Source organism: Oncorhynchus masou, chromosome 9, assembly GCF_036934945.1.
Source record: "Oncorhynchus masou masou isolate Uvic2021 chromosome 9, UVic_Omas_1.1, whole genome shotgun sequence".
NCBI classification, from domain to species: domain Eukaryota; kingdom Metazoa; phylum Chordata; class Actinopteri; order Salmoniformes; family Salmonidae; genus Oncorhynchus; species Oncorhynchus masou.
The window spans coordinates 54,345,571-54,369,469 of record NC_088220.1 but is presented as its reverse complement, the minus strand read 5'-3'; the positions used below and the strand labels follow the sequence as shown (position 1 = coordinate 54,369,469).

The following is a 23,899-nucleotide window of genomic DNA, read 5'->3' as shown; positions in this document are numbered from 1 at the left end:
AACATCCCTTAGCTGATGCTTTATACACTCATCGAGATTCCCTCTCCTTGGCCAGCACAGCCTGTCACTTTAATGACATCTGACAACATGGATATTTTATTGCCAAACAACATTAAATGAAGCCGTACAGAGTTATTGCGTGAGTCAAATGGCCACAGAAAGTGAAGATGTGTTTTCGATACGGGAAAGATTGAAGTGACATGGAATTCAATAGCTTTTTCGCAAAGAAGCGGGCTGGAAATATCCATGCTCTGATTGGCTGAATGAGGACCCGGGCATTAATCCACACCAGGCCAGCGGCAAAGATAAAAATTAGTTTGAGAGGAAACAGCTCCCAGACAGATAACCATGTCGCGTTCTAAACAGAAATAGTCTAGGCGGTTCATGAGTCAAATGAATAAAGAGTCTAAACCATTTCAACATAGTGGCTATAGCTCCCAGCAAGGATTGTAATCTTAGTCATGGGTCAACCTTCAAGGAACAGTATTTGAAAGGGCAGTTCTTTGAAAAGAAAAACTCTTTCCCTGACTGCCCAGGATTCTACAGCAATGTACAAGGGACTGTGTGAGGTTGATCTTGCACAAGTGGCATAGAGAAATTTGCCGTTCCGTGGTTAGATGGTGGGAACACCTGTAGCTTTATCTACTACCAAAATATTTATTTTTCTTTTCAAGTAACACGTCAATAATTTCATCTATGGGCTGAGAGAAGAAAGTAGGCCTTTTTTCCCTTAATTTTTTATTTGAGCATTTTCACACCAAATTATTTTCAATATGTTTTCTCTTCAAATTCGTCAACATCATCCTATCTCGACTCAGTTCATCATACCACAGATTTAGAGATCCTAAAGAAAAGTGAAAAACGGATAGAAAATGTATTGCGCAAATACATTGACCTTCGTTTCAACTTTGATAATAAATCTTCAAAGCCTTAGAAGCACGAGAAACTACAACATAATTAGAAGAAGCGTGTTGTATCCATGTGATAATATAACCTGACATTTAGCTAAAGGCTTTTCCTGGATTCCTGACGAGCCAAACCAACCAGGGAGGTAGCGATGATCAAAGAACCCCGAATGGTTTACCTCAGAGAGGCATAAAGAAACCCAGCTGCACCTCCAGTGTCATAGATGTCCTGATCAATGTGTTTACTGTCAAGTCACAGCCTTTTAATCTAGCTATGACTCATCTTTAGCTGAATATGGTCGCAGAGAGAGGGATACACACACAGAAAATGGAACAGAATTCGCTTGGTAGCTGATTAAGATTCTCACTATCGCACTCTGCCTGGCACATGCACGCACGCATGTACAACCATTTCAAGGTACCATGCATGAAATTAGCCAGTTGAAAGAGTGAGTACGACAACAACAGTTATTCCCAGCCAAAATGTCTCATACCTGCATTGTGAAATGTCTCAAAATACGAGCTGATATGAGCTGAAATAAAAGATCCCAGGAATGTTCCATACACACAAAAAGCTTATTTGTGCACAAGTGTATTTACATCCCTGTTAGTGAGCATTTCTCCTTTGCTAAAATAATCCATCCACCTGACAGATGTGACATATCAAGAAGCTGATTAAACAGCATACCCATTACACAGGTGCACCTTGTGCTGGGGACAATAAAAGGCCACTCTAAAATGTGCAGTTTTGTCACACAACACAATACGACAGATGTCGCAAGTTTTGAGGGAGTGTGTAATTGGCATGCTGACTGCAGGAATGTCCACCAAAGCTGTTGCCAGAGAATTGAATGTACATTTCTCGACCAATGTCATCTTAGAGAATTTGGCAGTACTTCCAATCGGCCTCACAACCGCAGAGCACGTGTATGGCGTCGTGGGGGTGAGCCGTTTGCTGATATCACACATTGTGAACAGAGTGCCACATGGTGGCGGTGGAGTTATGGTATGGGCAGTCATAAGCTATGGACAACAAACACAAATGCATTTTATTGATGGCAATTTGAATGCCCAGAAATACCGTGACGAGATCCTGAGGCACATTGTGAGGCCCATTTATTTTTTTAAGGTATCTGTGACCATATCCGTATTCCCAGTTATGTGAAATCCATAGATTAGGGCCTAATGAATTTATTTCAAGTGACTGATTTCCTCAAATGAACTGTAGCTCAGTAAAATCTTTGAAATGGTTGCATTTTGCATTTATATTTTTGTTCAGTATACATGCTATTCATGTAAAATGTTAATAACATTAAAGAATGCAGGTATATCATGCCAGGAACGTTCCTTCCTACAAAATGAGACACAAAGATATATCTGTTCTGAAAGTCCCTTTCTTATACGATCAGTCGAAACAGAAGTCTTTGGGTTCGTCTGCTATCAAGTAGAGCACCACACTTTTACGTCCTCCATAGTCAAATCAATAAAAACAATCGTAGTGCAGTATACAATTACGTCCACCTAAAACAGAGATGTATACTGTATACTTATACTTCATTGTACACCTGTAACACCAGAGCTTTTTTAAATGACTCTACTACCACACCAACTGACCTCTGTGGATTGCTCCTTCTGTTTCTTCACCCACACCACCCTGCCACTTTCAGATGTGACATTTGGACCACTGATGTCACGGGCTTTGGACCACTGATGTCACGGGCCTAATTGTTTTCGAGGCAATTACGTTTCCGTAATTTGAATCATTAAAACATAATCAGCGGAATGTGCTCGCAGCATTGACTTCTGCTTGTAGCACCAGTTGCCAATTACTTTCCTTGGTGTGCAACACGGCTGTTGTACTAGGAACTTCTCACAGGAGACAGAACAATCTCCCGAATGTTGTGACACCTCTGAAATGTAACAACATCACCTCAAACAAGCTCATGACTGGCTGACGGGCGCCTTCCCAAACCACCGGAAACAGTGAGTATGACAGCCCGGCAATCTTGTCCATTCAAGGGCTTTAAAGGAGAGGCAACCATCAATTTAGTGGGCGTCTTCAGAATTGGGACCGCTAAGGTCATAGGAAAGAAAAGTGTTTATGCATAAGCCTACACTCTTTTTTGACAAGCGCAGAGGACATAACACACACAAACTCTCTTGAACACCGTCATTGTGAGTCTGCTTGAGTAAGGCAGCATTGAAATGGGAAAAGACGCAATTAATCAAAATGTTAATGAGAAAATCCTCTTGTTAACAGATTCTGTCATTAGAAAAATACTGTTTACAGGGAAGTAGGTCCTTGTGATCTGACTCATCGTTAGTTTGTCTGCTTTTGTAAGCATATACTTATTGTTGCTTACTTTCAATATCCCTAAACCTATGTGACTCATTGATCCTAGTCTCTTTGAATTCTTCATGGTGTCAATGTGAGTTACCACTATGACACATTTGTATTTCACTTAATACGAACAAACTCTGGATTTTGCCAGTTTCCTCATAATAACAAACACAGAAGCGATGCCAACATGTTTAAATCAGAGACCTCGGGGCGGGTTTTCTCTGCAGTGGCGGGCGTCTCTCAGGCTGCCACTGCAGAGCTGAAAGAGATGGCACACTTTTAACAGGATACTGCAGTGCACAGAGCCACCGAGCAGTGGGAGCCTCGACCCCTTTCATTGTGCACTTCTGGCAGGAATTCTGGAGCTGTTGCTCCACCAACATAATCGTAGCCAGCAGCACTCCATGATCTAAACTAAAGCTCTCTCTGAACTTTCAAAGGAAAGAGAGGATATCAAATAGACTAATGCTCATTGAAGACCCTTTGGAGCAAGGCTTTCTGTGGATGTGGAGAAACATTTGGAGGTAGTTCCTGCTGGCCAGATTAAGCTCTACTCGAGGGCCAAATCCCTGATGAATTCAAATGTAGCTGTTTTTTCTTTAGAGATGTTCCACTGGAGGACAGAGGCTCATAAATCATACAAACAAATAATTGGTGTTTGTGTTGAAAGGAGAAAACAATAGGAAGGGTAAAGGTAGAGGCAGAATCTCTAACAAGCCGACCAAAGCCCCAGAATAGGGCGCCCAATGAGCAGAACTTCACCTTGTGATTTTTTTTGTGTGCTTTTTATAAGTTCGTCAAGCTATACTTCTTATCTCAAGTAAACTCAAATAAATTTACTGCCAGTTCAGGGCAATATGTACTTTTACCTTGGCGATCATCCGCATCGTTCAGGATGTGTGTGCCAAAAACCCTAGATTCAATTTGTATTCAACACATATCATGATTTAGTGCCTTATAAAACGGAACGAGATGATAAGAAAACAAAGAGAGGAGAAGACAACAGCTGGCTGGAGGAGAGACTCTTGGCAGTGACCTTTCCTTTTTTATATGAACTTGGGGTTTAACAATCCTTCCTTCTCTCTTGAGCTCGCAGTCGTCCAGCCAATTCCTCATGGGACTTTCTATAGAGCAGAGCTTTAGTTCACCCCTTATCTGTATGGCTTAAAGTTATTTTTGGAGAAGGACTTTTTAGAATTACAGCTATTTCCCTAGACTAGCAAACAGCTACCTTTAGCATTGACCACTAGGTTATTAAGATAATTGATCCTATGGAAAATATGTCAATAACACCAGGAGGGCACCTTACAAACACAAGTACAATCCAAGTTCAACTGAGGCTGTAACCCTTCGAAAGCTGTACTTGAGAATATTGACTGAATATCGAGTGAATCTATATTTCAATAAGATAATCGTCATGTAATCTTATTGGTCAGTGTGAACATCTGTGAAATTATTGTAAATGGCCACTCTAACAGACAATCCTCCATCCAACCCCCCTCAAGTGGAAACTAGAGAAAGAGGTGTGTTCCAAAGACACTCTGTGGATTCCTATCACTGCTGATAAGACCGAAATTGAAAGACCTATCACAAACCACCTTCTAGATTCAATCAGTTCGGCGTAAACCCGCGACATCTGACACCTGCATAGCAGATCATCATCATTTTATTTAGACAATAGTCATTCCACTGCTTGGCTGTTTCTGACGCCGGACAGATCTTACAACGCCTGGATAGATTTTAAGTATCAGCTAACTACATCATATGTTATAGCATTTTGTCAATTGATGACAAAGGAAAGAGCCTTAGCTGTGGATCGCGCCCGATATGTTGGAGGTGTAACTGCGTTAGAGCTGTCAAATCGATGAGCAGATGCTCCTGTTTCCATTGTCACGAAGCCACACCCCGTCCCACTCGCGTTAGAAGTTCAGAACGAGAAAGTGTAGACTATATAGAAATACCAACACTCAAAAAAAACAAAACAAAAAACAACATTAAACAAAATAATGAGGATTTCTATCTGCCCAATGTAGATTACATCACACATTCCAGTATTTGAATTTGTTAACACGGCTGCGTGGCATTTCTTACTACGCAACTCTGTGCAGCCAACGCAATGTCCACAATAGGTAAGCTATAATGCCTGGAGCCGCTTGTAGATTTCAGAGCTCTAACGCAGTTCCACCTACAGCCTCATAAATAAAAAAACTTTAAAAAAAACTGCAGGTCCCGGCTAGCATGTCTTGATTGAAGCAATGCTCACCTGGCCTTTTGGCTTAATTCATCTACAGCTAAAAGCACTAAGAACGTGGATTCTAGCACTCAAACCAGCAATCAGAGCAGATAATCAATATTCCTGATTGCTCTCCGTTCTTGTACAATAATGTTGGACGAGGTAAAGTGCAGGCCGTGATGGGAGGGAAAGACTATTAACTTGTCTCTCCAGAGACGAGCCCTTTGGACCCCTTTACTTTACAGCCACTTGGATTAAACAAGCAATGGGATCAAGGTCTTTTTTATTCAATTTAGAGTCTGATTGATAGACTGTCTTGTCACCATAATGGTAATGGCTTAGAAGGCTTGGGATCAATGCAGTGAGGGGAAACCTCCGTTTTCACACCCATTCTATTGGTGCCACTTTGAAAGTCATCTTCTCCCCTCCCTTCCTCTGTCGTAGGCTTCGTTCAATTGAATATCCCATGCCTATCAAACTGTTTTGCTTTTCTGTGTTTGGTTTGTGCTTACGTGTTGAGCAAGGTAAGGGACCGCTGTTGCGTTACGATGTAAGCATTTTTAAAAATGTAATGCAAACAAACATGCACTGCAAAATTTACGCAACAGTAAAAACATACCTTTTTTTACCCAGTGGGCAAATAAAATAGCTAAACTAATGTTTTCCAATTCTCAGAATAAGACATGAAAAAAGCCAGGGCAGCAATCTGTAAAGAAAAACTGCAAAATCACTGCTTAAGCAGCATTGATTTGACCACCAGTCAATGCAGTTCTTGGTTAGTATGCGGTTCTCTTCTATTTCCATTTCAACTTGATGTAGCAAGAATCAAGTTGAACCAGAATCAACCAGACCCAATGGTATTGACTGAGTGACTGATGTTTCTATCCAGACTATTAGCCTGGCCTGAGCTTCATATACTCTGACTGTTAGTACTGAACAGCTGTGGTAGTGGGGAGACCAGGGAAATATCTGAAAACCTCCCAGTGTCAAATCTATCTGAACTAACTAAGTCACATCCAAGCTGTTTTGGTTGACTGCCTTAACTGTTGGACTAGCCTACTCCTCTCTGCAATGCCATAGGAAAACATACTTACCAAGTGGTGCACTTCAGAGAGGAGGAGGGGAGTGAGAGAGAGAGGAAGGAGAGGGGAGAGAGAGAGGGAGGGAGAGAGGGAGGGAAGAGGGAGGGAGAGAGGGAGAGAGGGAGAGAGAGAGGGAGGGAGGGAGGAGGGAGAGAGGGAGGGATGGCAGGAGAGAGAGGAGGGAGGAGGGAGGGATGGCGGAGGGAGGAAGGGAGGGAGAGAGAGAGGGAGGGATGGCGGGAGGGAGGGATGGCGGGCGGGAGGGATGGCGGGAGGGAGGAAGGGAGGGATGGCGGGAGGGAGGAAGGGAGGGAGAGAGAGAGGGAGGGATGGCGGGAGGGAGGGATGGCGGGCGGGAGGGATGGCGGGAGGGAGGAAGGGAGGGAGAGAAGGGGAGAGAGAGGGGAGAGAGGGGAGGGTGAGGGAGGGAGGAGGGGAGGGTGAGGGAGGGAGGGGGTGAGGGAGGGAGGGGGTGAGGGAGGGGGAGAGAGAGGGAGGGGGTGGGAGAGAGGGAGGGAGGGGGTGGGAGAGAGGGAGGGAGGGGGAGAGGCCTCTAATGACTCATAATCATTATGGAATTCCAAACGAAACAACATTATCTTGAGTGTTTACAATATTGGCAGAACAACAACTCCTGGAAAACCTTTAACATGCTCTCTAATATTCAGTTGCATCCGCTTTGCCCTCAGGAAAGCCCCAATTCGTCGGGGCATGGTCTCTACAAGGTGCTAAAAGCGTTCCACAGGGATGCTGGCCCATGTTGACTCCAATGCTTCCCACAGTTGGGTGAAGTTGGCTTGATGTCCTTTGGGTGATGGACCATTCTTGATACACACTCGACACTGCTGAGCGTGAAAAACCAAGTAGCATTGCAGTTCTTGACTCAAACCGGTGCCACTTGCACCTACCACCATACCCTGTTCAAAGGCACTTCACCCTCTAAATTGGCACACATACACAATCCATGCGTCAAGGCTTAAAAACCCTTCTTTAACCTGTCTCCTCCCCCTCATCTACATTGATTGAAGTGAATTTAACAGGTGACATCAATAAGGAATCACCTGACCAGTCTGTGTCGTGGAAAGAAACATGTTCCTAATGTTTTGTACACTCAGTGTATATTCCAGAAGGAGTTTGTAGATTTGCACTCGACATATTGTGTCAGTGTGTCAGACTCAGTGTTCAGAGCAGCCAAAGAACTGTACTGTTGTCTACAGGTTATAATAGGGAATGTACAATGAACACACATCTTGAGGACTTTAATGTGGAAATGTTATATCAGCTTTTTGGTCAAACAAAACTGCCCTCTAGACAGCTGGAGAACGGAGAACTATTTGAGTTTGTGCATTCAACTAACACATTTATTAAAAAAATATGCGGAGATGTGCCTAGCATGCCAATGAAACACTAACTCATAACCAGTGCCTTTGCTGAGTCTAAGCTCTCTAGCCTACTATATTTGGATATGCTTTGGATGCTAGTCACAAGACTGTTTTCCGGTAATATTCTACAGATGTAGGATCTTAATTTGAGTCAGTTTGCTACAGCAGGAAATGTGAATAATTATGTGGATTATAATGAATGGATTTTGTTAGGGGTTGATACATTTTCCATTAGGGCAAAGTGGAAATGACTAACTTTAAAACTCAAACAGTACAAGTTTGCATTTCCTGATGCGCAGGAACATTCTCAGTAACAAAAGAGGGATCAAATTAAGATCCTACATCTACAGGTAATACTGTACTTCTGACCTTCAGCATTAATGCAATAAACATGGTAAAACTAAAATCTTTCAGAACTGATCATTAGTATTCGTCACTTAACCCCATTTTGTGCATGTGATTATGACTGCAAAAGTGAATGTTAAGTTCAAAACAATGTGATCCTTTCAACATTTTGTGCTGTCAACAAAACAGGTATTTTGGAGTGACAATTATGCTTGGATGAGGCAATGGATGTTAAAGGTCCAATACAGCATGATCTTGTCTCATCGCTGCAACTCGGGAGAGGCGAAAGTCGAGTCATGCGTCCTCTGAAACATGACCAGCCAAACCACTCTTCTGAACCTGGAAGCACTGCGATGCAGTACCTTAAGACCGCTGTGCCACTCGGGAGACCTACTGTGATTGTTTTCAATTAAAAATGGTCAAAATGAAACAAAAATAGCTTCTTAGCAATGACTAATTTCTCAAGCAAGAATTTAGCTAGGACTGTCTTGGAGTGGTCTGAGTGGAGAGGGGAATACTCCTTATTTTGTTCATTTCAAATAAAGTTACTCGTCTGTAGTGATAATAATATGAGTAATATGTTACATTTGTAAAGCGCTTTTCATTATACAAAAATGATCTCAAAGTGCATGTGATGGGCTGAAGGGAGATGTATATCTGAATGAGCAGAAACAATGGTCAGTATCAGTCAACGAATCCAATAATAGCACAGATCCCTTCAACAACATGCTACTATTGGGTTGTAGGAGTGAATGATTGACAGGACAAGCTATTCACAGTTCTGGGGCCTAAGTCTTTTCAGTCCAAAGATTGGACCATTGGCCAGCTCTTTCACAGTTGGCAATAAGAGTGGGAGCAAGGCCCTAACAGTGTGAACGACCTGTGTTGAGTGCCCAAAACGAGCATACTGCTGACCTGAGGCCTGTTGTAGGGCCGAGACAGCCTGACATATGTGACAGGACTCTATTAAAGCATAGCTGGGGAGAGGATATTTTCAAACCAGTTGCCAGGTGAGACAGAGAGCATGTGGCCAGGTCAGCACTCCATTTTCTATGCATAACATGTAAAGATGTTGGCCATCTATATTACAGTGTCTTGAAAAGTGGAAAAAGGAGAGGCTCTCCAGGAATGCTGGGACGGACCTCCTCTGAAACATGGCAGCCTTACACCTGAAGCCCGATTGATGAGTCTGGAGTCACGTGTGTCCGTGGGATGGTCCCCATTTAAATGCATAAGACGCCTCTTCTGCAGATCAGGAGATGCCTTCCCCCCCCCCATGGTTTCAGCCAAGTCAGCCAAGGAGAAAACGGAATACTAAATTGTTTCCTTCATTAAAACATCAAGGAGTCCGTTTCGTTAGGGGGTTCAAAGGTGACAGACAATATGTGCAGTTGTGGCATTCTGTTCCTCACATACAATCGCTAAAATAATGGGCATGGAGAAGACAGACATTCTTTTCGAGGGGGGTGGGTTGGCGGCCGGGAACGGCCACCGATCCACTTGGCAGCTGTACCATTAAAGCCACCCCCAGAAAGACTAGTAACACAATGTGCCTGACAATGGCCCTGGCAATAAGGAGCTTTTGCAGCAAGGAAAGGTGGGTGGGGGAGATGGCTTCCTGAAGAACCACTGAAAGGTTTCAATTGTCCCATGATAAATTGGTGAAGGTCAGTTCCTCCTCCTTATGCAGACTTTAAAGTTGAATGGGGTTATCGCGAGAGCAGTTTTCATGACCAAATCAATTTGATGTCAACCAATTATTTTCATTAACTGCCACTTTGATTGACTCAAAATGTGGCATGTGGACTTTGTGTTAATCCTTAGCCAAATAACGACAATCTCATGCATTGAAAGACAGCCGAGGCAACCCAGCAGGAGGTTGCTAATGGTTATTCATATGGCGATTGTAAAGAAAACACAAATGAGTGTTTTGACCAATTTTGTAAACAAATAGGGAAGGGATCATCAACTAGATTCAGCTGCGGGACAATTTATTCTTGAGCAGATGGTCGGGGTGCCGGAACTTATAAAACAAATATTTTTACATAGTAAATTGACCGCAAGAAGCCTAAACAGATATAATATTTGACTAAAACTTAATAATTTCAAACCCTGATTACATTTGGGGACACTTCCCTGCGTTGGGTGCAGTCTTTCGGATGGGATGTTAAAATGGGTGTCCTGACTCTCTGCGGTCATTGAAAATCCCACGGTACGTATTGTAAGAGTAGGGGTGTTCACCCCAGTCATGAATACATTTTCAACCTGGCCACAATCCATCATGGCCACTTAATCATCCCTCTCATTCCTAATTGGCATATACAGTGCATTCAGAAAGTATTCAGACCCCTTCCCTTTCTCCACATTTTGTTATGTTACAGCCTCATTCTAAACTTGATTAAATCGTTTTTTTCACTTCATCAATCTGCACACAATACCCCATAATGACAAAGCAAAAACAGATTTTTAGAACTTTATGCAAGTGTATAAAAAATAAAAACAGAAATATCTTATCTACAGGTTTTCAGACCCTTTGCTATGAAACTCGAAAATGAGCTCAGGTGCATCCTGTTTCCATTGATCATCCTTGAGATGTTTCTACAACTTGATTAGAGTCCACCTGTGGTAAATTCAATTGATTGGGCATGATTTGGAAAGGCACACACCTCTCTATATAAGGTCCCACAGTTGACAGTGCATCAGAGCAAAAGAACTAAACAAGACATGAGGTTGAATGAATTGTCTGGAGACCCCCGAGACAGGATTGTGTTGAGGCACAGATCTGGGGAAGGGTACCAAAAATGTCTGCAGCATTGAAGGTCCCCAAGAACACAGTGGCCTCCATAATTTTAAATGGAAGAAGTTTGGAACCAACAAGACTCTTCATAGAGCTAGCTGCCCAGCGAAATTGAGCAATAAGGGGAGAAGGGCCTTGGTCAGGGAGGTGACCAAGAACCCGATGGTCACTCTGACAGAACTGCAGAGTTTCTCTGTGGAGACAGGAGAACCTTCCAAAATGACAACCATCTCTGCAGCACTCCACCTATCAGGACTTTCTGGTAGAGTGGCCATATAGAAGCCACTCCTCAGTAAAAGGCACATGACAGCCCACTTGGAGTTTGCCAAAAGTCACTTAAAGGACTCTCAGACCATGACAAACCAGATTCCTTGGTCTGATGAAACCAAGATTGAACTCCTTGGCCTGAATGCCAAGTGTCACTTCTGGAGGAAACCTGGCACCATCGCTACGGTGAAGCATGGTGGTGGCACCATCATGCTGTGGGGATGTTTTTCAGCGGCAGGGACTGGGAGACTAGTTAGGATCAAGGGGAAGATGAACGGAGCAAAGTCCTGCTCCAAAGCGCTCAGGACCTCAGACTGGGGCGAAGGTTCACCTTTCAACACACGACAACGACCCTAAGCACACAGCCAAGACAACGCAGGAGTGGCTTCGGGACAAGTATCAATGTCCTGGAGTGTCCCAGCCAGAGCTGAATAATTTCCGAATTTACTGCATCACTCCTCACATGACATGTGTTGAGCGTTCTGGCACAAAAAAGGTTGCCGTGCATCACTGAGGTGGGTGCTACACATTGATGGTGGATGAGGTGAGTTTCCCCCTACTATGTAAAATGCTTTGAATACCTAATTTGGGAGAAAGCGCTATATAAATCCAGTCAATTATTATTTATTATTATTATTTGTATACGATCACATGTCTCTCTATTATGCGTGGTAATAATTGGGAACAGTTTTCCAAAATTAAAATCACTTGGAGTGAATTTCCTGGTGTTAAAACAGTCTTTTTGGTCCAACAATGAAAGTGTAATATATATATATATATATAAAATATATATATATATATATATATATATATATATATATATATATATATATATATATATATATATATATATATATAAAAAAAAGTAAAGTGTTAAACAAATCAATAATATATTTGAGATTCTTCAAAGTAGCCACCCTTTGTCTTAATGACAGCTTTGCACAATCTTGGCATTCTCTCAACCAGCTTCACGAGGTAGTCACCTGGAGTGTACTTATTTCCTTCTTAAAACATGATGGGGCTAAGGGAAATACTGCCCCCTTTGGATGAATTGTGTGCACAAAGTAAACTTAAAAGAAACTGTCAAAAATTGCTAATATATGCATATAATAATGATTATTGAATAGAAAACACTCTAAAGCTTCTAAAACCGTTCGAATTATGTCTGTATGTAAAGCAGAACTCACAGGGCAGCCATTCTCCCAAACTCACTCTCTCTCCTAAGAAAGTTGCTCCAACTTTGACGTCATCGACCCCACCCTTCCCAACCAGCTACGGATCTGGGAATAGTTTCTATTTCTTCAGCGCGCTCTCGTCTTTCAATGAGACGTGGAACGGAGAAAATAGCACGAGCTTTGACTGCTTGGCGGGCAAAATACTGAGGTGTCATGAGTTTTCAGGTGCGCGCTCTGTGAAAAGGGACTTTTTTTTCCCAGCCTGGCTGAAGAGAGTTTGTTATGTTTGATTTAATCGCCAATTGTTTTGTACGTTAAAAACATCCTAAAGCTTGATTCTGCACTTAGTTTGACCAGTTTAGTCGACATATAATATATAAATTTGAAGTTTTGATGCGCAATTTTCGTGATCAGAAGTCCTTTTTGGGGTAATTCACCTGAAGATGTTAGCGTTTGCTAATACAAAGACACACCAACAGCAACCAAATGTTATATTAGGTAAGTATAACTCCTTCCACGACATTCTTGTCGAAGACCATCAAAGGTAAGGGAATATTTATGTTATAAAATTGTATTTTTGTCGAATCCAACATAGTAGAGAAATAATGCTAATGGCTGAGCGCCGTCTCAGATTATTGAATAGTGAACGAATTCTGTAACGTTAAAAATAAATGTAACACAGCGTTTGCATTAAGAAGAAGTGTATCTTTCTAAATATATGTAGAACATGTATATTTAGTCAAAGTTTATGATGTTTATTGCTGTTATCTGGCGTTAGCTGCCGGAGATATTTATAATTCCTCCGGTCATTTCTGCTGCATTTTTTGAACATGGCTCAATGTAAATGGAGATTTATGGATATAAATTGCATATTATTGAAAAAACATAAATGTACTGTGTAACATGTGCTATTACTGTCATCTGATGAAGATTTTCAAAAGGTTAGTGAATTATTTTTCTTTTAATCCTGCGTTTGTGATTGTGCTATTTTGCATAGCCATGTGGCTACATATTGTATGTTTTCCTAGTGGTGGTTTAACATAAATGTGCTATGTTTTCGCTGTAAAACATTTTAAAATTCTGACATGCTGGGTAGATGAACAAGGTGTTTATCTTTCATTTAAGCTATTGGACTTGTTAATGTGTGGAGGTTAAATATTTTTAAGAATATTTTTGCTTTCCCTGCGCCACCGTTTGGGCTGAAGGGGGGGGGGGGGTTCCTAGTTGGGAACCCGTAGCCCCATATGGATTAAATGCATTTGTGCCAATCAGTTTTCAGTGTTGTGACAAGGTAGAGGCTGGGGGGGGGGGGGGGGGGGGGGTGTATACAGAAAATAGCCAAGTCCATATTATGGCAAAAAAATCTATCCCACATGGCTTGCGCTTAGTGGGACTATATTGTTTGTCAACCTCCAGGCTGTGTAAGGGCTGTTTGACCAAGGAAAGTGATGGAGTGCTGCATCAGATGACTTGGCCTCCACAATCACCCGACCTCAACCCAACTGAGATGGTTTAGGATGAGTTAGACCGCAGAGTGAACGAAAAGCAGACAAGTGCTCAGGTGAAGCTGGTTAAAAGAATGCCATGAGTGTGCAAAGCTGTCATCAAGGCAAAGAGTGGCTACTTTGAAGAATCTCAAATATAACACAGTTTGATTTGTTTAACACTTTTATGGTTACTACATGAATCCATATGTGTCATTTCAAAGTGTTGATGTCTTCACTATTATTCTACAATGTCGAAAATAGTAAAAATGCTTTCAAAAACTATGAATGCATAGGTGTGTCCAAACTTTTGACTGGTACTATATACATATATTTAATATATTTTTTGCATCTGAAAACCTGACTTGCGGGCCATCAGCGTTTATAGCAGTATCTATTCACTGCATGGTGGATCTGTGTGCTTGTCTGCTAAGAACCCTGTGTTTCTGCTTAGCGCTCTAATTTAAATGATTTAGATTTTTGAATAAAGATTGAATAATGCTGACATTAATTTCAAAAGCGACCAAATCAATCCTGATAAAAATCTGCTGAGAAAGCGGTCCCGTTTGCCGCACAAAAAAATAGCTTACTGTTGCCTGCTGCAATAGGAGACATCATGGGATCCATTTTATTGACAGATTTCAAAGGTCTCAAAACATTCGTCAGCATACACACATTGCTCTTGACACACTATCACTCTCTCATATACCAAGCAAACACTAAAGTCAACCAATGGTGTCGGAGTATCATAGTCACACAGACTTTCAACAGCTCCACATCAACTGCTAGCTCGGGTTTCATTAAAATCAAAAGCGAATGGGCTGGCAAAATCGCCATATTGTGATTCGCGTCATGTGCAATGACCCTGTCTTTCAGCCAATGCCTTTAAGCACGCTGCAAGTTCATGGCTTTATTATTCACAGCAAATTTACTCATTTGTTTTCCAATTACACTGGTGTCCCTGGTAGCAGAAAGTGTGTCAGCTTCGGTTACATGAGCATGGTCTCCGCCAGCTAACTAGCAGGAAGAGGCATTGGCTCCTTGCTGCTGGAAACCCTTTCATAAAAGAAGGAAGGGTGACTAGCCATTTAACTTGTTTTACTCTGCTTTTGGTGTTTCCTTATGTGTCGTTGAAAGGGACACCACACACAGCGTTTCACTTCGTCTGGTAGACATTTCCGCCCTAAACTATGTGCAAAAAAATTCTCTATTCAGCAGTAAATGTGTGTTGGATAATTGAATGGTGTGATGACGATGTGACTTTCTCCTATAGCCAGCCAGAATTCTACTATTACTAACATGGTGGGATGTGATATGCTTTCAATATGACGCCATAGTTTCAGCATGGGGGGAGGAAATGAATACAATGCTTCCCACAGGAAAAAGTAAGCTGGTCCCTGATCCGTTTGAGCTGTCTTGCCAACTCATATGGTCATTTTGTCACATTGTTATAACAATGACTATAGGAGTTGGCAAGACAGCACAAACAGACCTGAGACCAGGCTAATGTTATCTCATATCCACATAACAGTTGAAGATTAGGACTGAGGACTACTGGAGAGGAAAAAGTAATGAATGGTAAAAAACAATGTAGAATCAATTTTTAGCTCTAAATGTCAGTCATGAAATATGTGCAGGTAAATGGAAACACAAGATGAGAAAAAACAATGATAAAGCAGTGTCTAATTGAACCCAATGGGATTCTGATAACAGGGAACAATTTGCTGGAACAGATCCACTTAGAACATGGCACAAGCATAAATTCATGTATTGACCTTTCAGTGCTATTAATAGATCAGCTCTTCATCGCTACGTGAACAGACAGCGTTCTCCTGTAGCCTTTGTGTGGTAAAATGCTATCTTAGGTTATCATCCATCTTCCACCCCTAATCATATCACTATTTGTCTGAGATTCATTTGCAATAGGTGGGTGGTGCTGCCATTAATGGTGCTGTTAGACAGAATATAGACAAAATTATTGCACAAACTATTATTGCACAAACAAATTAACATTAATGGGTTAACTTGAATTTCAGCTTCAGGTTTAATATGCAGCACAAGTGCACCAAGACAAAGGTAAAGAACTACTGGAAATTGCTTCTGGTGAAATGGCAAGAAACAAGACCTCACAGCGAGGGCCTCAGATCTACATTCTGCTGAGCAGACAGACATCTCCTTGTCTTTCATACTGTGTGGACAGTTGATAAGGAGTTCTTGACAGCTAAAGAGAACTCCCTGTCAGCTGTCCAGATAATATGGAAGACAAGGAGATTACAGAAACCCATAGGTGGGCTGCTGGTTGATGGAGGAAGATGGTGGACTGTTAGTCTTGAGACAGGCAGCTACGTACAGTACATGGAGTTAGATTCTAGCTAGAAATATACTTAGTCATGTTACCATACTATAACTTATTTATTACTTTACATGTATAAGGAATGTATATGTTAGGGGTCAATGAAGGGTCAAGAGGAACTAGGTGTGTGGAAAGTTACTGAGAGAGAAAAGGGGAAGTGCAGAAAGTTAATATTCTGTTTAAGTATGTTATTGTTGAATATGAATGTTCCTAAGGAGGGAGGCAAAGGGCAACAGTCTAGTGTTAGTTGTTGATAAGTCAGGCCAGTTGCTGAGGAACCAGGACCATAAGGGATGTGGAACTCAACTCGAGATAAGGTCAACAGATGAAGAGAGAAGACACTGATGGGAGGTGGACCCCGAAGACCATCTGATTATAGTCCTATCTCTCACACACACACACACACACACACACACACACGGTCCTAGACTTAGGCAGGGCCATAACAATACCAGGAAGAGGAACCTACTGTGTTTCTGCCTAAGTAATGAGGATTGTGTATCTTAGACATGCAAGGAATTGACTCCGCCCAGTAGGAGTGTATAAAGATATGTGCTTTGTATAAACATGTCTTTGTCTTTGCTGCTGTATGACCCAGTGGTGAAAAAACTGGGTTTGAGCTGTTTCTAGTCGTCCATTTGAGTTTTTACTCTGTTCGTTCAGAACCTAATAATGGCCAAGTTACTGAAAACTTTTACTGTAAAAAGGGCGTTATAAATACACTTTTTGGATTGATTGATGGATTTATTGGTTGATTGATTGGTTAATTGTGCTAGTGCCTACCTTGGACAATGAGATGTACATTAGAGGTCTTGGACTGCTGTTTGGTCTGGATGGAGCATGTATAGGAGCCCTCGTCGTACACATCTACTTTCTGGATGCGAAGGCTGTACTCCAGCTGGCCCTTGTTCACTAGGTCCACACGTGGGTCCAGCGACCACTTGTCCTCCCCAGCGAAGATGATGTTGGATCGGTTGAGCCAGGCAACTTTGGACACCTTATCATCCACGTAACACCTGGAAGGACAAAAAAGAGAGGAAATTTACCAAGTTACGAATCAGGTTGATTTGAAAACAAGTATGCACCAGAACCGCGTGAAATTAATATTAAAATCTATGTACAATACCAGTCAAAGGTTTGGACACACCCACTCATTCAAGGGTTTTTCTTTATTTTGACTATTTTCTACATTGTAGAGTAATAGTGAAGACATCAAAAATATGAAATAACACATATGGAATCATGTAGTAACCAAAAATTGTTGTCAAAATATATTTGATATTTGAGATTCCTCAAATTAGCAATCCTTTGCCTTGATGGCAGCTTTGCACACTCTTGGCATTCTCTCAACCAGCTTCATGACGTAGTCACCTGGAATTTAAATTAACAGATTGAATACCAAGTCCATATTATGGCAAGAACAGCTCAAATAAGCAAATAGAAAAGACAGTCTATCATTACTTTAAGACATGAAGGTCAGTCAATCCGGAAAATGTCAAGAACTTTGAAGGGCAGTCGAAAAACCATCAAGTGCTTTGATGAAACTGGCTCTCATGAGGACTGCCACAGGAAGACCCATAGTTACCTCTGCTGCAGAGGATAAGAGTTACCAGCCTCAGAAATTGCAGCCCAAATAAATGCTTCAGAGTTCAAGTAACAGACACATGTCAACATCAACTGTTCAGAGGAGAATCAGGCCTTCATGGTCAAATTTCTACAAAGAAACCACTACTAAAGGACACCAATAAGAAGACGAGACTTGCTTGGGCCAAGAAACACAGGCAATGTACATTAGACCGGAGGAAATCTGTCCGCTGTGTCTTTGTGAGATGCAGAATAGGTGAACTGATGATTTCCGCATGTGTGGTTCCCACCGTGAAGCACGGAGGAGGAGGTGTGATGGTGTGGGGGTGCTTTGTTGGTGACACTGTCCGTGATTTATTGAGAATTCAAGGCACACTTAACCAGCATGGCTTCCACAGAATTCTGAAGCGATACTCTATCCCATCTGGTTTGGGCTTAGTGGGACTATCATTTGTTTTTCAACAAGACAACGACCCAACACACCTCCAGGCTGTAGTGCTAAATCAGATGACCTGTCCTCCACAATCACCCAACCTCAACCCAATTGAGATGGTTTGGGATGAGTTGGACTGCAGAGTGAAGGAAAGGCAGCCAACAAGTGCCCAGCATATGTGGGAACTCTTATAAGACTGTTGGAAAAGCATTCCAGGTGAAGCTGGCTGAGAGAATGCCAAGAGTGTGCAAAACTGTCTTCAAGGCAAAGGATGGCTATTTTGAAGAATCTCAAATATATTTTGATTGGTTTGACACTTTTTAGTTACTACATGATTCCATGTGTTATTTCATAGTTCTTATGTCTTCATTATTATTCTTCAATGTAGAAAATAGTAAAAATAAAGAAAAACCCTTGAATGAGTAGGTGTGTCCAAACTTTTGACTGGTACTGTAGGTATATTGGATATAGGGAATGATCCCTATACGTAGTGACCAAAGATAAACAAAGGTTAATTATTGGAATGAAAATGACTCCTCCTTATCCGAGGCATCTCTGAGGGATAGCTGCACTTAAAAAGATACTTCAGGATTTTGGCAATGAGGCCCTTCATCTACTTCTCCAGAGTCAGATGAACTATTGGATACCATTTATATGTCTCTGTATCCAGTATGAAGGAAGTTTGAGGTAGTTTTGTGAGGCAATGCTAACTAGATTTACCGCAATGCAGTTAGCAATTGCGTAAGTGCTAGTTAGCAACTTCCTTCAAAGTGCACGCAGAGACATAAAAATGGTATCCACGAGTTCATCTAACTCTGGGGAAGTAGATTTGTCAAAATCCCTGAGGATCCCTTTAAGCTCTTTTCGATCTCTCCAGTCCTCCCCACGTTGCTCTTTCTTCTGATAAATACATAATATATAGCAAATGTTTTTATCCAGAGCGACTTACAGTCATGTGTGCATACATTTTACGTACAGGTGGTCCCCAGGAATCGAATCCACTATCCTGCCGTTGCAAGCACCACGCTCTGCCAACGGAGCTATACAGAGGACCACAAACATATCTAGGTGAACAGTATTGGTTTTCCTCCTGATTAAAAAGGACATCAGTATCCTCTTGTTTAGCTCGGCTTGTTGCATGCTGTCAGAGCCTTACGCCGTGTATAAGACTGTGTGTGTTAGAGCGCCTGCTTACTGAATAAATCTAAGGGGACGTCTGAATCAATGAGAATGGATATAATATAACCTGGCAGACATATACCGAAAATGCAAATTGAAAACTCAGCCACTCAACACAGTATATCGAGTATATTCAAAACAGAAAGTGAATTAGTCGGGGAGCAGAAGTTGTTTCACAATGACTCTAAGGGGTTCTCACATGCAGCAGTGTCACTACTGTGGCCTTCCCTATCGAAGGAGAGGTGGCTTATCAGAAATCTAGGAGGGTTACCACCTTAATAACTGGGCCCGTATTTGTAAAGCGTCTCAGAGTAAGAATGCTGATCGAGGATCAGAGTTGCCCAATCATGAATACGATTATATGGACAGAGGAAACCTGATCCTAGATGAACACTGCTACTCTGAGACGCTTGATACATACGGGCCCAGGTTCTCTCTTACTTATCCACAGATGTCTACAACCCATTCGGAAAGCAGAGTGGCGCAGCGGAAGCGTGCTGGTACCATAACCCAGAGGTCGATGGATCGAAACCATCCTCTGCTAAAAGAGTTTTGGGGCTCCCGCGTGGCGCTGCGGTGTAAGGCGCTGCATCTCAGTGCTTGAGGCGACACCCTGATTCGAATCCAGGTTGTATCACAATCGGCTGTGATTGGGAGTCCCATAGGGTGGCGCACAATTGGCCCAGTGTTGTCCGGGTTCGGCCGGTGTAGGCCGTCATTGTAAAACAATAACTTGTTCTTAACTGACATAGTGAAATAAAAAAATTGAATTCAAAAACCTCCACCGGCAAACCCTAATAGTACCCAATGGCCATGACATCTGAGCTCCTGTACATGTCTCTTTATTAAAGCTTTTTCCAACGCCTTTATCTGCCAATAGGAACCCTTTCTAACCCTCCGCCCTCCAATCAGAAACATCCTGGACTCCCCGTCAGGTGAGCAGGACTACAGTGGGAGCACATCAGTTTCCTCATCGCGCTTCACAAACCCTTCACAAACCCTTCACAAACCCTTCACAAACCCTTCACAAACCCTTCACAAACCCTTCACAAACCCTTCACAAACCCTTCACAAACCCTTCACAAACCCTTCACAAACCCTTCACAAACCCAAGCTCCCTGGCCACCGCATGCAGGGCGCCAGCCAAACCTTTTTCCTGTTCAAACTAACAAGCGGCTGCCTTAGAAGGCAAGCGGCTCCTGCCTCCCTCTCTCCCCGTCTCTAAGCAACCTCTGCTTTGGCAAGCAGCAGGCAGGTGGTGAGGCAGGCAGGATGACAGGGGTCTGTTGTGTTTGACGGATGCCTGTGCTGCTGAGCTGGGCCGCGGCCATGCTGCAGGGTTCACCGTAGGGGAAGCCCACAGCTCACAATACAGGCAGCAGAGGCATAGTGGGAGACTAATGAGAGGGAAGATGTGCCAGGCTCTGGCAGACAGCTACTCACCCTGTACTCCCTTCATACTCCCCCCCCAAGCAGAATGGACTGGACTGAACCATGCTGAGGTGGTGTGAGGGGGTGGTGGGAGGCACAGCTGCTCTACAGGCAGGGCGCAAAAAAACTGAAAACAACCAGCTCACTTACATAATCACAGATGCGCTCTCTCAAGCGATCGATCAACTTGGCCAAACCCCCTGTAACACTGTTTTAATTAAAAGGATGGAGAATTATGTTGGCTGATCATGGGCCAACTCCCCTTCTCCTTCGGTTTGTGACGGGGGCTGTTCCTTTTACACGTCGTTCTGTTTGCATGTAGCACACAGTGGGAAAGAAGCAGCAGGCAAATCAAAGCCAGGTCATATCTTTTCCCCTTACAGCATTTCTTCGCCCCAGATACATTCTCGGGAGCAGGTTAAGAGTATTTCCGGGAAGGTGGCAGTAATCTCCAAGGACGTGGCTTAGAGGGAACAGTGCATTCGTTTAGGAACTAGGAGGTATAGAAAAGCCCTTGGTAGGTACAGTACAGAGCAGACGGCCCTCAACGGATGCCAGATAAAAATGTCCTGTCTTTAGAGGACTAATGATTTCACACGTTCATAAACAACCAGGTGATTAATTAGCCATGTTGGTGTATAGTGTACATAATAATCAACCGACTAATTCATTTCACATGTCTGCCACTTAGAAAATTGGGGTAATTTTACAGACCCAAGGAACTCCAGACATACTGTTGAATTGACGCAAAAGACAAAATTAAGCCAAGTGGGTTCAAACACACGTCATGATTATTCTCGTAAAAATTGTGTTGACACAGTTTGTCGTGAGGGTCACATTAATTGGTTTGATTCAAAAGGAAAGTGTGATGTTTTTGAGGGTTTGTTTATGAAATCCACAGAGTGCCAATGAAGCATTGAAAAGGGAAATGATGAGGGTGAGAAAAAGTATTCTTTTATTCAGACTTAAAAGGAATTGATATCATTACGGAAAACAATACCAATGCCCCCTGGATCCGAATCTAGCCCATAGGGTGAAACCTGCAGGAAATCAATTCATTCTAGATGCTACAAATACAACAAACGTCACTAACAGTACAAGTAAATAAACCCACAGTGGCAACAGAACACACGTTGTACAATGAAGAAAAGGGGGAAATGGGGAGAGAAGAAACCAAAAAAAAGATTGGAGGCTGCCGGTTATCTGAGGATGCTCCTTTCACTTTTTGGTACCTCCTTTGAATACCTTTTTCCCAGAACACTTAGTAATTTCTCCTGAACATGATTCACTCAGAACAGCTTGCAGAGGAAGAAGCTGTGTGCGTGTGACATATACAGTATGCATCTGGAAAGATTGAGACCCTCTCCTTTGTCTTTGGGCAGGTTTCCACTACAAAGCCTCTAAATAGCCACAAAACATTGCAATAATTTGCACTGTTCTTGCTCTCCTGGTTCACATACATCACTGTCTGAATATTCAGTCAATTAGGAGATTAATAATGTGAGATGAATCCTTACAGTACAGTGACTGTTGTTTTATCTGTCTTGCTAAACTCGTTGTGGAGGTGAGAAAAGATTGCTTGAACATAACAACTGTGGGATAGATGATACCTCTGAGAATCCTAGTCAGGGGGATGTGTGGAAATGGCATCCTGCTTCGATTAAACCTCCTGAGATGTTCTCTCTGCACATTGTGCCTCCAGAACAGAGGATAAACCTGAGATAAGCAGCCTCTTTCCTCACAGTAAATAATATACATTAGAAAACAATTGGCTGTAAAACGCCCTCTGTGTCATCCATAGGGAAAACACTATTGAGGACAAGTTAATACTGTACTGAGAGGAGGATAATGTAAAGCAAAGAAGGAGGTATGGCTTCTAGACAGCAGGGTTACTGGAGTATGCTCCTGTGAATGATTTGTATTCACTCTACATATCACTAGCTGTAATGCCGTGGCTCTATTAGCACAGACCTCTCAGTGGACCATATGAGGCCTTTGCAATAGCGCCCTCTCTGCTGCTTGTGGCCTTGGGGGAATGCTAAAGGTTAGATTGCCCTGGCACAGAGGCCTCTAATTACCAAGACTTGACAAAGCACCTGTCATCTTGTATAAGAAGACCACTCAAGTCTTGGTATGAATCGTAATACTGTTGAAATTGCTTATTTACAGTATTACTTGTCTGGAAAGTTAAGAGGTTGATAACTACAATGACCATCCGCTCCACATTCTGAGTGGCTCTGAAGAGGTTGTGAGTTGCATCTGACGTTTGTATGAATTCATTCCAAGCTTGATTGATAAGATTGTATAAGCCTAACGCTGCAATATGTACAGTTGAAGTCGGAAGTTTACATACACTTAGGTTGGGAGCCATTAAAACTCGTTTTTCAACCACTCCACAAATTTCTTGTCAACAAACTCATCTGGACAAACAATAGTACGCAAGTATGAACACCATGGGACCACGCACCTGTCATACTGCTCAGGAAGAAGACGCGTTCTGTCTCCTAGAGATTAATGTACTTAAGTCCTGTATAGAGTCCTGTATAGACATAACCTGAAAGGCCGCTCAGCAAGGAAGAAGCCACTGCTCCAAAACCGCCATAAAAAAGACAGACTACGGTTTGCAACTGCACATGGGGACGAAGAGCGTACTTTTTGGAGAAATGTCCTCTGGTCTGATGAAACAAAAATAGAACTGTTTGGTCATAATGACTATCGTTATGTTTGGAGGAAAAAGGGGGATTATTGCAAACCGAAAAACACCATCCCAACCGTGAAGCACGGGCTGGCAGCATCATGTTGTGGAGTGAGCGAGTGCTTCAACGCCAGCCCTCAACTGAAATACAAATCAGCAACTTCAGAGTAATTTAACTGGTTGCTCTCTCAGTAATCATCTGGGTGACTGGTA

At 42.4% G+C, this 23,899-nt stretch overlaps 1 protein-coding gene across 2 annotated transcripts in view; it reads right to left on the bottom strand.

Moving 5' to 3' along the window:
- Positions 1–23,899, bottom strand: part of LOC135546205 (limbic system-associated membrane protein-like) — a 474,265-nt gene that overhangs the window by 23,394 nt on the left and 426,972 nt on the right. For both annotated transcript variants that reach the window (XM_064974438.1, XM_064974437.1), the window contains one exon: positions 17,148–17,380. In XM_064974438.1, the coding sequence (XP_064830510.1) occupies positions 17,148–17,380 (233 nt within the window). The remainder of the gene's footprint in view (positions 1–17,147; positions 17,381–23,899) is intronic.